The 16,324-nt window shown below is 44.0% G+C and overlaps 2 protein-coding genes across 4 annotated transcripts in view; one reads left to right on the forward strand and one right to left on the reverse strand.

Moving 5' to 3' along the window:
- The window catches only part of SMG9 (SMG9, nonsense mediated mRNA decay factor), a 17,962-nt gene extending 15,123 nt beyond the window's left edge, over positions 1 to 2,839 (forward strand). For 2 of the 3 annotated variants that reach the window (XM_018554617.1, XM_018554615.1), the window contains 2 exons: positions 876 to 1,020; positions 2,760 to 2,839. In XM_018554617.1, coding sequence (XP_018410119.1) covers positions 876 to 1,020; positions 2,760 to 2,838 — 224 coding nt within the window. In that variant the 3' untranslated portion in view covers position 2,839. Of the gene's footprint in view, positions 1 to 172; positions 189 to 875; positions 1,021 to 2,759 lie in introns of all 3 variants that reach the window. The other variant, XM_018554618.1, reaches the window with a different exon arrangement.
- Positions 2,840 to 7,389: 4,550 nt separating this feature from the next.
- Positions 7,390 to 8,592, reverse strand: LOC108785525 (interferon-inducible GTPase 5-like). The gene has a single exon (XM_018554610.1). It carries the CDS (start codon positions 8,590 to 8,592, stop codon positions 7,390 to 7,392), a length of 1,203 nt encoding a protein of 400 aa, XP_018410112.1.
- Between the last annotated feature and the right edge of the window lie 7,732 nt (positions 8,593 to 16,324).

A 16,324-nucleotide genomic window follows, 5' to 3' on the forward strand; every position in this document is an offset into this window, starting at 1 on the left:
TTAAAGTGATATTAAACCCTTCTTTTTTTAAAAAAATATTTCTTATAGGGATGCCCACATTTGCCTGAGGCTGTTGTTGTTTTCCTTTCAAATCTTTTAATTCCTCGTTTTCAAGTGGGTTCCCACAGCGTTCTTCCCCCCTGTCCGGGTGCCACCATCGTTTCTAATGGAGGCACCCGTGCGTGCTTGTGGCTGTGTGCGTCCATAGACTCACACAGCCCTGTGGCAGGCCACTCCCCTTCTCTCTTTGATTGATGGCAGAAGGAGCTCCTCTGCCATCAGTATCCTCCTGCAACCAGGAAGTACCGGGAATGGAGGATCGTGTTTGGGCCTGCGGCGGGGGGGAGCGTCGCTGACAGGTAAGAGAGTGTGTGTGTTTGGGGGGGCGGCGGGGGTGACTGGGGGAGAAAAAGGTTCTGGGCGGTTTTTACCAGAATGTCGAGAATGCACTAAGGTAAAAAGCACGCAGACCTTAATACTACTTTAAAGGATAACTGTACTCTTGTACGGTTAATCTTTACTTTACCTCCGGTCCCCTTTCCTTTCAGAACCAGGGAGCAGGTGGTGGGATGCCAGGGCCCGGTCACATATGTGTCTGCTACAACCCTGGTAGTTCCCGCCAGTTTGACATTGGTACCTTAGATTGTAAGCTCCAGGGACTGATGTGAATGCGCATATTGTTGGTGTTAAAAAAAAAAAAAAAAAAGAATGCCTGTTATAATGAAATAAAATGCAGGCAATGTTTCTTGAGAGCTGGGCCTTGCAGAGTAAGTATTGTACATGGCTCAGCACAGGGGTTGCTGTATTGTATTATGGGTCTGTTCACATTCCTAACTTGGAGATATTTAAATTCTGTTCCTGTATTTGTTCTACAGGCTCAGGAGGGAACCCTCTCTTCTCCCTCCTTCCTGGGTATAAGGGTCACCCCAACTTTCACACCATGATCAGCAAACTACGGAGTCAGATCATGTCTATGTCACGCCCGCAGCTCTCACATACCATCCTCACTGAGAAGAACTGGTAAGTGACCCCTGTGACCCATTCACAGCAATGCCGTTTCTCAGAGGTGTGTGTGTGTGTGTGTTTTTTGTGTATTTTTTGCATTTTTAAAGCTGAAGTATAATGTACGCTTATAATTAGGGCTGCATTGATACCAGTTCAGATACCAGTGCCGATACTTGGCATTTTCATGAGAACTACCAGGGTTGCAGCGGTTGCAGCTGGGACCGGGCTCTGGCGCTCCACCACTGTCCTGAAATCATTAGTCTGTATTGTTTTAGAAAAACTGTCACATGACAATAAACAAAAATGTATCAGTACTTGTGTCTGTGAATACTTGGACGAGTATCAGTACCCGTACTCGCAAAACTGGTATCTGTGCATCCCTTTATATTTATAAAAACAAAATCGTACATTAAAACAGAGATATACAAATCCCAGGAGCTCCGTGTGCTCCTTACAAATGACAGCTGCCTCCTAACGTTTGAATGTTTCTCTAGGCTAGTCTTGCAGCTGGAAAAGTCTCTGTACTTGTACTGCGTACGGTACTTGGTATCGGTGCATCCCTACTTATAATACTTTCAATTCAATTGTTTCCTCTTCAAGAAATACCTCTTTTGAGATCCAGTCATGTCATCAGTTGGTCTTTCTGCTGGTCTTTACTCTGTATTGAAATTGAGTTTGGTAGGTGAGGCTGGCAGACCCCTGTCAACTTTGCAGCACCCTGCATTATACAAAAGAGCACATCCCTGCCATCCATTTAGATGTAAATCCCTGCTGGCTACTGGGTGATGGAGACCTTAGCTTTGCGATCTGCTGACCAGTTGCTCAATTACACTTTAATAGAGATTACACTGTAAAAGCCAAATTAAAGCCCTATCTGTCCCGGGCAAAAAAAAAAAAAAGATGTAAAATAGGTTAGTGTGGACTGCAAAACCTAATGGATACAATGTGCAGAACCAGGACATTGCCAAAAGGGATACAAAAACACTGTTGGGAAGGGCCTGTTCACACGACGTCCGTTTTCTGTGCTGACCTGATCCGTACACTTCTGCACTAAAAATGCATCCCAATGTATCCCTATGTGTTTTATGGGCTACAGTTCTCACGTGAGCAGTCCGTTCAGGTTACGACAGAAAAAATACTGCATGTCACATTTTGTCCGGTCAGGAAACGGACCGGAAACGCAAAACGCGTCAAAAACGCACTGCACTGCAGCTAACATACTGACAGCACCACTCCAGCAAAAAAAAAAAATGTTTTTAAATTGGAACGCTCAAAAACGCACTGCGTCAGTAGCACCGCGTCTGCAGATCCGCACCTGATCAGGACCTGATATCATGTGAACAGGCCCTTAGTGCTCATTCACACAGGCATGCACGCCAGTTCAGAGACTTGCTCCCAGGAGGGGCAGGTGCTACATGTAATTGTGTGCAGGTATGGGTGCCTGCACTTGGAGGCAGACAGTGTGTGTCCAAGTGCAAGCACACGGGCCTGCAGGTTTGGGTTAGTCTGTAGCCATGTGCGGCCACGTCCTTCCATGCAATTACATGCAGCACCTGTCCCTCCTGGGAGTAGGTCTCTGCACGGGAGCGCATGCCGGTGTGAATGAGCCCTTTCTATGATGGTGTCCGAGTAGCCACAGATGGTAGCAGAGGTGACCGCTATAGAATAGAGGAACTCGCTTCTATAAACAATTCTATAAACAATTCTATTACGTTTCTGCATTTTTAAACATTTCACATTTTCCTTTTGTGTAGGTTTCACTACGCTGCTCGGATCTGGGACGGGGTGAAGAAGTCTTCAGCATTATCAGAGTACAGCAGATTGTTGGGGTAGTGAAGATCCCCCCTCGAACCCAAGTGTTATATTTCAGATATAAGTCACCTTTCACCTATATTTCTTGGATCTTAGTGACTTGCAGTCCCCCCGCCATAGTGCTGGAGTTCTGGGTGCTCCCCTGGATGCCACCTTCGGGTGATCCCATCTTTTTTTTTCAGGAGAGGGGCACCGTTAGAAGTGTTACATAAGGTATGAAGAACTGGGAACTGATGTGCAGGGATTCCACCACCAGGATCAGTGATCAATAAAAGAGTCTATTAGCTGCCTTAGCACTCCAGTGACCAGCAGAACCTTAAATATCAGTTCTGGGTGGGCTGGCCCTCCCTAGGGGGCTTTATATGGCCAGCTCTTTACAAAACAAGAGATCAAACCTTGAAGACATTATTATAAGGAGAGCAGGCAGAGTAACATCAATTTCCTCCAAATCATGATGGAGATGGAGCCACAAAAACATCCATATTGCTTATCATCAGCACAGTGTGTAAAGGAGTGTGACCACTGAAGGCAAAGGGGAGTCCTGTAAATATCCTGTGGTCACCTACATCTTCGGATTTTGTTTTATAAACCGGAAACAATGATAAGCATTGACTGGTGAAATGGAGCCATTGTCTGGTTTGTGAGTAGCTCATGGACCAAGTAAATGTCCCAATGCCTGGGCTAAGCAAATATTGTGTAAATACAAGAGTCATGTGAATTCTTCCATGAAACATGGTGAGCGTTGTGTATTTCTTCCACATCTGTGCAGTAATCCAGTGTGAGACTTCCTGTGATAAAGACCAGTCACTGCTGCTCTCTCTCCTTGTGCAGGGGGGCTGGTCTTGTGTCCGGTCTCCACCTCCTCCTGTAGCTTTCTGTAGTGGGTGGGGCCTGCCCTACTCTGCTCTCAGAACAGGCCATGTACAGTGATGATGTCACCGCTATTTTACAAGGTAATTTCAGGGCTTACAAAGGCTTTTGCTGCACACAAAATGGATTAATATCCTTTGGGAATATATTTTAAGGAAAGTTTTGGTGCCCGTAGGTCAGCTTTAAGAACTGGCAGGCTATGAAATTGCTTTGTGGTTATCAGTGACGTTAAAACTCAAATTCAGGCTATGAATTATACTCAGTGATGCTTATGTATATGTTGCGTTGTAAAAGAAGGAATCCAGTATTTTTTTAATTAATCCTTGCAGTGGGGCTATGAGTTCAATTCAGATCTTAAAGAAGAACTCTGGGAATTTAAAAAAAAAAAAAAAACCTACCATATTTTTTGCTCCATAAGGCGCACCTGACCATAGGACGCAGGGAGGGTTCTGTGACAGCTGTAGTTAGTGACAGCTGAGCCATGTGGCGCTGTGATCACAGCGCCATGGTCTTAGTGATCACACAGAGCAGACAAAGAACACGAGCTCTATGGTGAGCTTCTATACCGTGGTCATGGGTCCCCCAGAGGAGCGGGGGACCCCGAAAACCACGGCAGGGGGGGCGCACACGTTCGCCGCCGCTCGATTTTGATACAAGTGATCTGATTAGATCGCTTGTATTGAACGAGCAGCGGCTCCCACTGTACATTTAGCTCGGCTTGTCAGGAGCAGGGCTGAATGTACAAAAAAAATTACTCGCCCGGCGCCCGAAACTGCATCCGTCGGGCGAGAGGGATTCGATCCATAAGACGCACAGACATTTTACTGTCCAAGGGAGCATAAAATAGGGTACCCTTGGAGTGGGGCTACCCTGGCACTGCAAGGGTCAACTGCGTGTTGTCACACCGTCTAGGGGACAAAAATAAAGAAGACATTCTCACCCGATCCTCTGTCCCACCTGGCTGCATTGCCTGCCTCTTCCCCTCCCAGTCTAAGGACCCGTGACGTCATCCCATCTAATACAGGTCTATTAGATGTGAGGATGCCGGGGGACACACCACAACCAGAGCGGAGGGTAGGAGAAGTGAGCACTGACTGGCGCAGGACTGAGGATCAGCTGAGCATGTCTTCTTTATTCCGTCCCCCTGGAGAAAAGCCCTTGCAACAAGTGAAGCCAACTTCCTAGCCATTCAGTAAGCTGGGAGGTAGGTCATAACCCACTACCCAGCTTCCTGATTGGAAAGGAAGCAGGCTCCATGCTCCCTTGGCACTGCTGGTCAGAGTGAGATCTCCCTCTGACCGGAAGTTCTGGTGTCGGGATTAAGTATTGGAGCATTTGGGCGAGTACGAGTACTTGGCTAAATACTCGGTATCGGCACCAATACTAGTATCGGTATCGGTGCATCCCTAGGTAACTATGTAACAGTTCCTGTCCTAGTGTGATAACACTCAGTCACCGTTCTGTATCAGAACAACAGAAACTAGATAGGACTATAGAAACGTGCCCCTCTCCTATGCTCCGTAGTGTAGAGGGGTATAGTCCCCACAGAACAATATCATTAAAGCAGACCTTTCCCCATATCTGTAAAATAACAACAAACACACCTTTAGAAATGTTTAGTAATGACAATTTACAATCACATACTTCTAGATAATTCCTGGCTTTGTATTCTTTGCATTCCTTATTTCTCTTTTCTTCCCCAGTCTTCTCACAGTGGCCATTGTAACTAAGGGCAGATTACCAGCTCCCCTTTTACTTCCCGGAACTCCTGAGATTACAGATGAGATTTCCCAGCAATGTTCTGCTGATGTAACCTTCCCAGGATGCAACACTTGGGCACAAATACATCATTTGTGCCAGAAGTGAACCAGGAAGTGGAAAAAAAAGAAATAAGTAGAATAAAAATATGTTTGTTTATCTAATGAATGTGAGATGATATCATATCAGCATGCAGAGCTGGGTGCTGATGTGATTTTTAGTCAAGAAGGGGGAAAAGGTCGGGTTTAATATCAGGTTGCACAGGCAGAGAGGTAAGGAAGGTACCAACTCACATGATTTCCAGCCAGATCAACACTTATAACAAAACACTTTCAATGGTATATTTACCAGACCACAAGAGACAATATGTGTTTATTACATACACTTATATAACACTGACTATATATAGCACAGTGCTATAACTTTTATAGCACTAACAAAGCAAAATTTGAAGTGTACAAAGAGCCTTTCCCATCAGTGTATGAACCACCCCACCAACTTTTACAACAACATTGTGTGTGTGTGTGTGTGTATATATATATATATATATTTGTAATTTGGATGATCCAGAAGAGGATTGGGAGAATGTCATATGGTCAGATGAAACCAAAATATTTGATGTCACTCTTCTCAGCTGAGCCGGACGGACAGGAGTCCCATTGCATCCATAGATTTGTACTGTGGTGTCCATTGGATATTTGTTTTATGCCTTTTGTCCCCTGTGACATTGTGAGTACCTGCTTTTATTTAATACATTGCATTTGTTTGGACGATACGCACTATGTCCTCTTTATATTTTGTCTCCCTTTGAAATGATGATGTTATTTGTGAGCTGAGGAGGTCACCTGGTCTTTAGTCATATGGGCTTCCCTTCCCTGTTTAGAAGGGAAACACGCTTTGAGACCTCGTTCTGTGGGTCTATCTCCCCAGGTGAGCACTGTTCCAATTTCTGCATTCACTGGGTGGAGGTGAAGGTCTGTCAGGATTCTGTGGCATCTGCTTACTTGGAAGATAGTGCGGGGTAACCCCACTGCAAAGGTTAATTTTTTTTTTTTTAATAAATTCTTTATTTTCGGAACAGGATTATCCATACATATACACTGTGTGACTATACAAAAAATACAATACAGTCAAAATGACAGGCAGCAATGTCAGTGCATGGATCCTGTAACTTTTCCAATATAGGCATATTACACAACATTGTATCTACATGGGAATACATACACAACTAACATAGGAAGGGAAGGGGTAGCCTGCGTGACCCTGACACCTTTCAGAACACTCTAAATTTACCCGTGTTGTCACTCATAAATGCGTAGCCCCTCGACTATGTAGAACATTTGAGATATTATTGGCCGCCGGGGCCTAGATTGCATGTTTCACGGACATCTGATTGTGGGGCGATTTACTCATATACTTGTGACCATGAGATCATACCTGGAACCCATAGCAGGGGCTTATCGAGGTATAAAAGGTTAATTTTTTTAAATGCCCGGAGTTCTTCTTTAAAGAGGAACTCCAGAATAACAAAACTAACCCTTGCACTGGGGCTACTTCCGCACTGCAGGGGTTAAGTGCCTCGTTTTTGGTCGGGGGCTCCAGTAAAGTAGCTATACTCACCTGATCCTCAGTCCTGCCAGGCTGCTAGACCGGTCGCTGTAGCCTCTTCTCCCCCTGAACTCCGGCAGTCTAAGGACCACTGACATCATCGCATCGATGATGTCAGTGGGACATTTCTCAGTCAGAGGGGCTGAGCACTGGAGGACCAAGAATCAGGCGAGTATAGCTTCTTTATAAGAACCCCATAGACCAACACGAGGCACTTAACTGTTGCAGTGGGAGGGGTAGTACCACTGCACAGGAAAGTATTATAAAATCCCAGAGTTCTTTAAGTATACTTATGGACAGTTTTTTCTTATTGAATTGTTTCCTTCTTTATGATTTCTAATTATGGGTCTCTAAAACCTTCTGAAGAACCCTTACTGCATCTTCTGCACAGTCTTCCAGAAATTTATTGAGCACTGCATATGTGGTAGTAAAAGAGAGCCCACCAGCTACTAGGGAGCCAATCATAGGGATCATGCTTATAGCATACTTAACAAACATAAGCTTCCCTAACTTGCTTACCACGGCTTTGGCTATAAGGTTGGCAACGGCCTTCACAGTAATCTCTTCCTGAACCAAAGGGGTTTTGACTACAGACTTTAATTCTGCAACATCTTTACCACATTTCCGTGCTAATTTATCAAGAGAATCATGTGTGAGGCCAAAAGCGTTGACATACTTCTTCATGGCTGTCATCAAAATGGTGATATCACAAACAACGGACAACCCGGGAAGCGGGACTGTAGCAGCCGCACATGACAGTATGGACACCTTCCAAACATGTCTTTGCAGAGCCTGCTTCTTCTTCTCCAGTATTGACAGAGAGAGGTTGGGTAAAGCGAGAAGGAAGATGTCTCGCTTGTTACTTGGAAGCTCCTTCTCTAGAGTTTCTTGTATGAGATTGAAATCATACTTGTCTAAATCCAGACAGGAGAGGAGAAACACACGCGGCTCATGGATTCCTGCACGCCGAAGATTTTGAACGCAGTTTTCACGGATTTCTTTCAAAATATTCTGCTCATTAAATGTTTTCTTCTTCTGTTTCTTACTGGCAGCCAAATCGTTATCAACCTTTGTCCTCACAAAGTAGAACTCCTTGCCCATCGCTTGAATCTCTTTGGCTAGGTCAGCATTATTGAGCCGGAAACGTTCCGAGGTCATGATGATGAAAAAGTCATATTGATGAAACTTTACGGCTTCCAGGTACTCCTCTGGCTTGAAATTAGGAGTTCCCACCCCTGGCAGGTCCCAAAATATTACATTCTTATCATTTGGGTTAGAATACGACATTACTTTTGTTGTGGTCTCCACCACTCCAGTCTTCGCAGCATCTTCATCATCATCTTCCAGGCCTCGGATGGCATTAATGAAAGTAGACTTCCCAGCTCCTGAATCTCCTGTCACTGCAATATTCAGTTGCATACTCTCCAATGATTCACTGATTGCTTCTTTTGTCTTGTACAGATTGCCGCCTTCTAGACATGCTTTAATCTCGCCAAGTTCTTCCTCATTGATGATCCAATAGTCTTCTTTTGCTTCCATCCTCTTAATTTATTGACCTGAAGGAGAGGTAGTAATACTTATTAGTTTGTACATTTGCTGAAACAGTAATGAGCACATGATTAGACATGTGCGATTCGTTTTGTTCCGAATCGAAATTCGGACGAATTTTCGGAAATTCGGACATTCGGATGTATCCGAATTCCGAATAACAGACATAACGAAAGCAAACTAATCCGAATTTCCATTTCCGAAATTCGGTAGCGTTCGTACGAACCTTCGTTTCGTTTTCTGTTCTTATTCGTTTCTTATTCGTTTCGTTCGTTGGAGCAAAGTGACATTAGAGAAGGAGAAAAATATTTTTTCCCCCTCAAATGTCACTTTTGCTGCAAACGAACGAAACGAATAAGAAACGAATAAGAACAGAAAACGAATTGAACGTTCGTACTAACGCTACCGAATTTCGTCCGAATCCGAATTCCGAATCCGAATTGACTTTCACACCCGAATCCTGAAAAACGAAATAACACAAATCCGAATTTAAAACGAAACGAAACTAATTTTTTGGCAGTGCACATGTCTACACATGATTGACAATTTTTGCACTTTGTTGAGCTTAAGGAGAAATACAAGATGATAACCCTTCACTGGTTTGGTTACCAATAAATAGTCTTTTCAAAAGGTTCACCAAAGGTCCTTGTAATAACATGATACTACCCTGAAATGTTCTAACGTGCTCGATTCATCATGTGAACAAATACTGTCCTTTGTGTATCAGGGCAACTTTCTGACATTACCACAGGTACCGGATATTGTTAATTTTTATTTTGAATTATGACATTTGGCAAGCACCCCTACAGGACTAGAAAATGTATCCAGTCAGTAAATTGAGTTTAAGACCCCTGTGTTAACTGAAACTTCAAACACATCCTTTTTCTTTTCTGGAAGACCACATATTGTATACACAATCATGTTGTCCACAGTGCAAAATATTCCAAATAATGGTTTGACGGTATTCAAAGGGCTGTCTACTTATGCAGATTAAAAAAAAGGGCTCCAAGTTTAACCAAAGATAAATTGGGAACAACTAATACAAATATAAATAAAAATGTTACTAATTAATCAATCATCGCCTCCCAAAAACCATCCCCAAATCTCAAATAAATTACATACAAAAATACCCGTCAATATAAACCCAATTTTTCAATATACTTAGTGAATATAATTTAAAAAATGTAATTATTGAGGTTGTATATTAAATACCCAGAGGGACCAAGTTATGAACATTACATATAAATATCAAACACATACACAGTGTATACAGATCCAATTTTTTTTTACTTGGTAGCCAACATCTTAACACATGGTGATGCAAAAACACAAATCATTAATTCTTTGGAACAGTGGAATAATTCATGAGACTTTATAAATACAATGATAATGATCTGGTGTCGTATATTAATGTTCTATTCAAAACATATCACTTTGTTTAGGTTTAGCATTCAATTTTGGAAATGAATGAAGTGTTTCTCAAACGAAAACCACATTCACTGTTAGAATTTTGTTCATTGGAGAAACGATCATCAATTTGACCCCATTAACTGTTCGAAAATTGAATGAACAAAAACCTTTTTTTTTTTTCTTTTTTTGCATATGGCCCATTCAAATGGACTTGTTCATTAACGATAAATATATTTTGCAGCTTATTCATCCTTGAATAAACTGTGAAACATCTCCAACATTACAGAAGAAATCCAGTTGAATGTGGCTAACTGCTACTGCTATACCAGTGTTCCTCAACATTGTTTTTTCCAGTCACAGCACCCTATAAAAGTATGCAAAATCTTGGGGCAATCCAGTCTAAAACATAAATGTAAAAACACAACATGTTGCCCCTCCAAAATACATAACAGCCCTTTATCCCAGTGTAGACCCCACATAAAAACACACACAAAAATGAGGTTTTCCCATCATATCAGAGTCCTCTCTTCAAATAAGGAGCCATCTCTTCACATCACAGCCCCCTCCTTTCACAGCAGCACCCCCCTTTTCACATCAGAAACCTCCTTTACATCAAAAGCCCCCCTTTTTTGCATTAGAAGCCCTCCTTCAAATCAGAGCGCCTCCCCCTTAATATCAGGAGCCGCAGATGTGGCAGCTTGGCACATTTTTTTTTTAAAGGATCCCACTGTTCCTGGATTAGTTATTCATTTCCATGGTGCTGGCCAAAAGTTAGAAGGCACTGTCGATGGTTGAGCTATACCAAGACCTGGATCTATGAGAAGAACATTCAAAGCCTTTTTTTACCTCTTTCAGGATGTGTCAGCCTTATGTCCTGGATTCGTCCTTAGCTCTGTAGTGTCTGGAAAAACTCTAAATAGTTGTTTTTATATAGTTTCAGTTTCCTCCTCCAGAAGGAGTGGTCTAAGTGCCAATAGCTTAACCCTTGAACAGTATTTTAATTTTTGGCACCAAGGTTGCTATGGCATGGACAATGGACACCACTGGACCCATTGGATTATTCTTATATACTGAACCACCGGTGAAGGAGGGAAGACTTTTTCTTACTTTAAAGTAGTATTAAACCCTCTGCCTTTTTTAAATGTACTGGGTAATATCAAGCAGTGCAACATTACCTGGTGCATGTTTAACTTAAATAAGTGTCCAAATATTTAATTACCCTACCTGCTCAACACCAGTGGCTCCAGGTCCACACGCTGCTTCCCTCACACTTCCAGATAGTCAGGGTGCCCTTTACATGCACCAGAAAGCAGGAACAGTGCAGGCTCCAGCCACTGTCAATCAGCAGCTGGAGGGAGGATCAGGGGTGTGGGTTACCTCTGGGGCCATAATCTTTAATGGACATAAACAGACTTGTCCATGGATCGAGCTGGGAGCGTGCACGCTCTGGTGGCTCCATGGTTCCCTGTAATGGGATGGAGCCACCTGAAGACAGGATCCTTTCTATTGGGGAACGTCCATTGATGTCCAGGGGTTTTCCTGTTGGTTTTTTGAATGGGAATTTATTAGGTTGACTCCATAATTTTGTATTATTCATGTTGGTATACTGCCCCCCATAGGGACCCTTTCATACGTCTTTGAATACCTGGAATGAATACGACTTGTGTATGCAGTTATGTGGTATATAGGTTACAGGTCGGGTTTGAATTATAATGAGACATTGTTACCATGGTGTCTCAGCAATGTGATTGAGTAATAAAGATCTAAACAAGGACACAGCCCTATGGTTATTGTTGTATATATAATATATTGGATACGAGGAATTTTTACGGTTCATTGCTGTCTTTCAGGCATATTGTTTGCGATGTATGATTTTCTGCACTGAACTAGACACCATAAACGTCTAATTTGTACATGCTGCAATGCAAGCAACAGTGCATTAAAAAAAAAGAAGCGCTGTTGATACATTTGTTGAATGCTGCCAGGGCATGCATTCCGGCGTTATGGAGACAATCCCGAGCACCCTCGGTGGAGATGTGGGTGCAGAGGGTGGAGGAGATCAGACTAATGGAGGATCTTACAGCCTCAATCCGCAAAACCCAGCATAAGTTCGTTTGCACATGGGCGGCCTGGTATCAGTTCCGTGAGTCGGTAGATTTTCCGCAAGCCAACCTGGAGTAGCGCTTCGGTGACGGGGTATGAAATGATATTCGTACCGGGGAACGCGCGCTGAGTGCGGGGCGGCGATCGCACCAGGGCACGGGCACTGAGATCTTTCGCCCCCTCCCCTTTTTTTGTTTTTTGTTTTGTCCTTGTATGTCTCTGTGTTCTCTTTCTGTTTCTCCTGTCCTTGTTGTAATTCGCCTCCAGCGGAACCCGAGTAGTTGGGAGGCTATCCGACTCACCTCACAGCATCCTGATTGGTTAGGAAGCCGACTTCACTTTTTTAGAAGAAGCATGCAACAATTCTTGTCACCTATACTACACAGGTGGCATATGGGTATTTGCAAGCATGTTTTTGTTTATTTTTTAATCTAGCTCCATTCCAAAATGGAAGCAACCACAATGAGAAATATACATTATATTACATGTACATTACACATGGCTTGAGAGGTTAATGCTACTCTAACTGTATTGCTATCACAATGGAGCTTACAAGTGATGGCATTGTGTAGGTGACAGGTTCTCTATAAGGCAGAAGTGGGGAACCTCTGGCCCTCCAACTGTGGTGAAACTACAAATCTCATGATGCATCTGCCTCTGGGAGTCATGCCTGTGGCTGTGAGAATCTTGCAATGCCTCATGGGATTTGTAGTTTCACCACAGCTGGAGGGCCGGAGGTTTCCCATCCCTGCTATAAGGAGGCCTCTTGGACCACAAATGTCTCCATTTTACTTTGCCCAAGCCGATCAGGGACAGAAGGTTTCTGATCTGTTATTTAGCTTGCTACAGAAGCCAGGGTTGAACATCGTTCACCTGAAAGTGCTCAGAGCTGAGCGTTTTCGGGTTTAGGTTAGCTAATGGAAGTTTGCAGATCTCTCATTGGTTGCTGTCCATAGAAGGTTTTTAGAGGTCTCGGATTCCCACAGAACACATGAGGGTGGGAAGGTGGGCAGGGCGGTGGCACGTTCACAGCAAAGTCAAAGAGATCAGGTGCCTTTACAACCTCCCTAATTGTGCAAGAGAGGCCGCAGCCTGCTATTATGACCTTGAGTTTGATTACATCCCAATACATCCCACCACTCTAAGGGTGCCCATATACCTTACAAAGATCGGCTGATTTTCGTATGTGATCGCATTTTTGCCCGATATTCGTAAGGTTGATGGGCAATGTACAACCGAAATACTGTACAATACTGATTAGCGCAATTCGTTGAGGTGATTTCTTTCAAATTACTGCTAATTGAACCTTGCGATAATCGGGGCAGGATGGGGCCGATGTACCAAAATCGTACAACGGTTCGATCATCGGACGAAAAGTTTCATTCGACGATCGCAAAGTTACGATGGCAGCAGAAAAAGAGCTCATGAATAATTTCATATTTCACTTTTTCACATGCCTTGCCACTATGGGTAATTATATGTGAGGTTTCGTTTCTTTACCAATACCAAGTTCTCATTTTCCACAAGGAGATTAGAAAGGCCAATGAAAAATATCTCACCAGACTGGTTGTCAACCCAGATTTTATAGACAAAAATAAACATGCAGCCCAGTTAAACATTCAGTATAAATCAGCTAAATACAATCCAGGTGCATCAAGACAAAAAGTATGCAAAGTTCTACAGTTCGTTTATTTTGCTAAAGTATATTTAGCAAAATATAACCTGCTAAAATATAACCTGAGTATAAAAGCCTATCCCCTGCCAGCATTCTGCAGAAAAGGACCCTTGCTCTTTGTATGGAAGCTGTGGTCTATCTGCAGAAGTTCAACACGCCTCCTGCTGAGTCAGAGCTAGAGCCCTCTAATCGACAGGGAGCATGAGCTTTGCTGATTGTACAGCTATAGGGCTGACTGTGTGTGTTTGTGTGTGTGTGTACCTCTGCAGAGAGACCACTGGTTTCACACAGAAAGCAAGAGCTCATTGGCAAGGGACAGGCTTTTCTACTCGGGCTGTAGCTGCTTTAAATGTAAATATTTTTATAAGCTTTAACTTCTTTCATATGCCTTTTATTGGACTTGGAGGGCTGGTGACACATCCAGTTTTTACTACAGTCAAGAGCTCTATAATTTAATGTTCTGGGTCTTAATCTACGTAGCACAATCATTTTCCATAGAGGACACAGAGGTGATAACATCAGTTAAAATAATATGCTACCATTTTGTATTGACGCACTTGAAATGTATTTAGCTAATTCAAACTGAAGGATCAATTGGGCTTTAAAGTTAGGTGCTGAAAGGAGTTTGGGAAAGGAAAAGGGGGTCACTATCACGGATGCTCCGATACCTTTCCCGATACCGGAACTTCCGGTCAGAGGGAGATTTCCTCTGACCGGCAGAGCCGCGAGGGAACATGGAGCCGGGAAGCTGGCTCCATGCTGATTGGCCTGGAAGCCGGCTTCCCAGCTGATCGGCATCGAGCCGGCCAAACAGGTCTGATAATATGATGACACAACCTCCACCCTGCAGACACCTCATACCCCACACATCGATCCTCAGCAGCAGTCATTACCGTACCACAGCTGTCCCTAGGCCAGACATCGCTCCACAAGCTGCTTTACCGCCGCCTGACACTGGTGTGTGTACAGCGTGTGTACAGCGTGTGCACCGCCTGCTTGATTCTATTAGAGGATTTCTGAATGAGAGCGCTAGGCATTCTGCGCAGTAGCAGGCTGAGGGCCGATTTCGAAGGCGGTGCAGGCACTGTACACACGGGAGAAGTGGGCAGATCCGGGAGAGCGGTGTCTGCCCAGCTGGCCGAGGGACATCTGCGGTACGGTAATGACTGCTGACCATGCTGATTGGCCTGGAAGCCGGCTTCCCAGCTGATCGGCATCGAGCCGGCCAAACAGGTCTGATAATATGATGACACAACCTCCACCCTGCAGACACCTCATACCCCACACATCGATCCTCAGCAGCAGTCATTACCGTACCACAGCTGTCCCTAGGCCAGACATCGCTCCACAAGCTGCTTTACCGCCGCCTGACACTGGTGTGTGTACAGCGTGTGTACAGCGTGTGCACCGCCTGCTTGATTCTATTAGAGGATTTCTGAATGAGAGCGCTAGGCATTCTGCGCAGTAGCAGGCTGAGGGCCGATTTCGAAGGCGGTGCAGGCACTGTACACACGGGAGAAGTGGGCAGATCCGGGAGAGCGGTGTCTGCCCAGCTGGCCGAGGGACATCTGCGGTACGGTAATGACTGCTGCTGAGGATGAATATGCTTGTGTGGAGAATGGGGTGTCTGCAGGGTGGAGGTTGTGTCGCCATATTATCAGATCTGTTTGGCCGACTCGATACCGATTGGCTGGAAAGCCGGCTTCCCGGCCAATCAGCATAGAGCCGGCCAAACAGCATTGAGTCGGCTTCCAGGGCAATCAAGAAGCCGGGTGGTGGGTAATGACACGCCGCCTGGCTCCCTGATTGCCCGGGAAGCCGGCTCAATGCTACCGGAAGTACCGTTATCGGTACTTGGTATCGCCGAGTACCGAAATATAAATATCTGTGCTCGTGCTCAATACCGAAAAAGTTACTATGTCAGAGTTGAGCTTTATTTGGTATTATAAAAGATGTATTCAATACAAGTAGCTCTCATTACATTCAGTTTGCAGAGTACACTGGTAAATATAAAAAATACCCATATTGTGCCGCCCCAATAGGGGGATAGAATATGAGATGCATAGCCTCAGTTAATATTAGCATTGTAATATAGATAGAAGTTTTACATAGTGTGTTTGCCTATATATTTTCTCATAGTTAAATCCATGTGTTATCCTATGCTGCCATCTAGTGGCCTTTTGTTGTAACAAACATGTTTTTTTGTAATTATTCCTCATGTGACGATGTATTTCCCCCTAGTGTACGCCCCTTCCTTCTTCCTGTGTGCAGTACTTCCTGTGTCATGGCCACAGCTACTAGCCACATGTAACAAGGTCACACATGTAATCTGCACAGTACGGAGGAAAGGCATCATTTTCTGACCGCACAATACTATAACCGTTCAACTGCTGTTCCTATCATCTGCTGTAATCTTATGTTAAAGAATAAACACCTCTTTTGAATGAATCGGTATTGACGAGTTCAGCTATCTGACGAGGATTGTCCGCAGTGAGTATATCTGCTTATACAGGCCAGGCATAGAGGTCTCAGCAA

The sequence above is a fragment of the Nanorana parkeri genome, unplaced genomic scaffold (assembly GCF_000935625.1).
Source record: "Nanorana parkeri isolate BGI_ZX_2015 unplaced genomic scaffold, ASM93562v1 scaffold166, whole genome shotgun sequence".
Taxonomy (NCBI): Eukaryota; Metazoa; Chordata; class Amphibia; order Anura; family Dicroglossidae; genus Nanorana; species Nanorana parkeri.

What these genes read in the sequence shown, in the direction of transcription:
- LOC108785525 (XM_018554610.1), bottom strand. Translation starts at nt 8,592, where the DNA reads ATGGAAGCAAAAGAAGACTATTGGATCATCAATGAGGAAGAACTTGGC.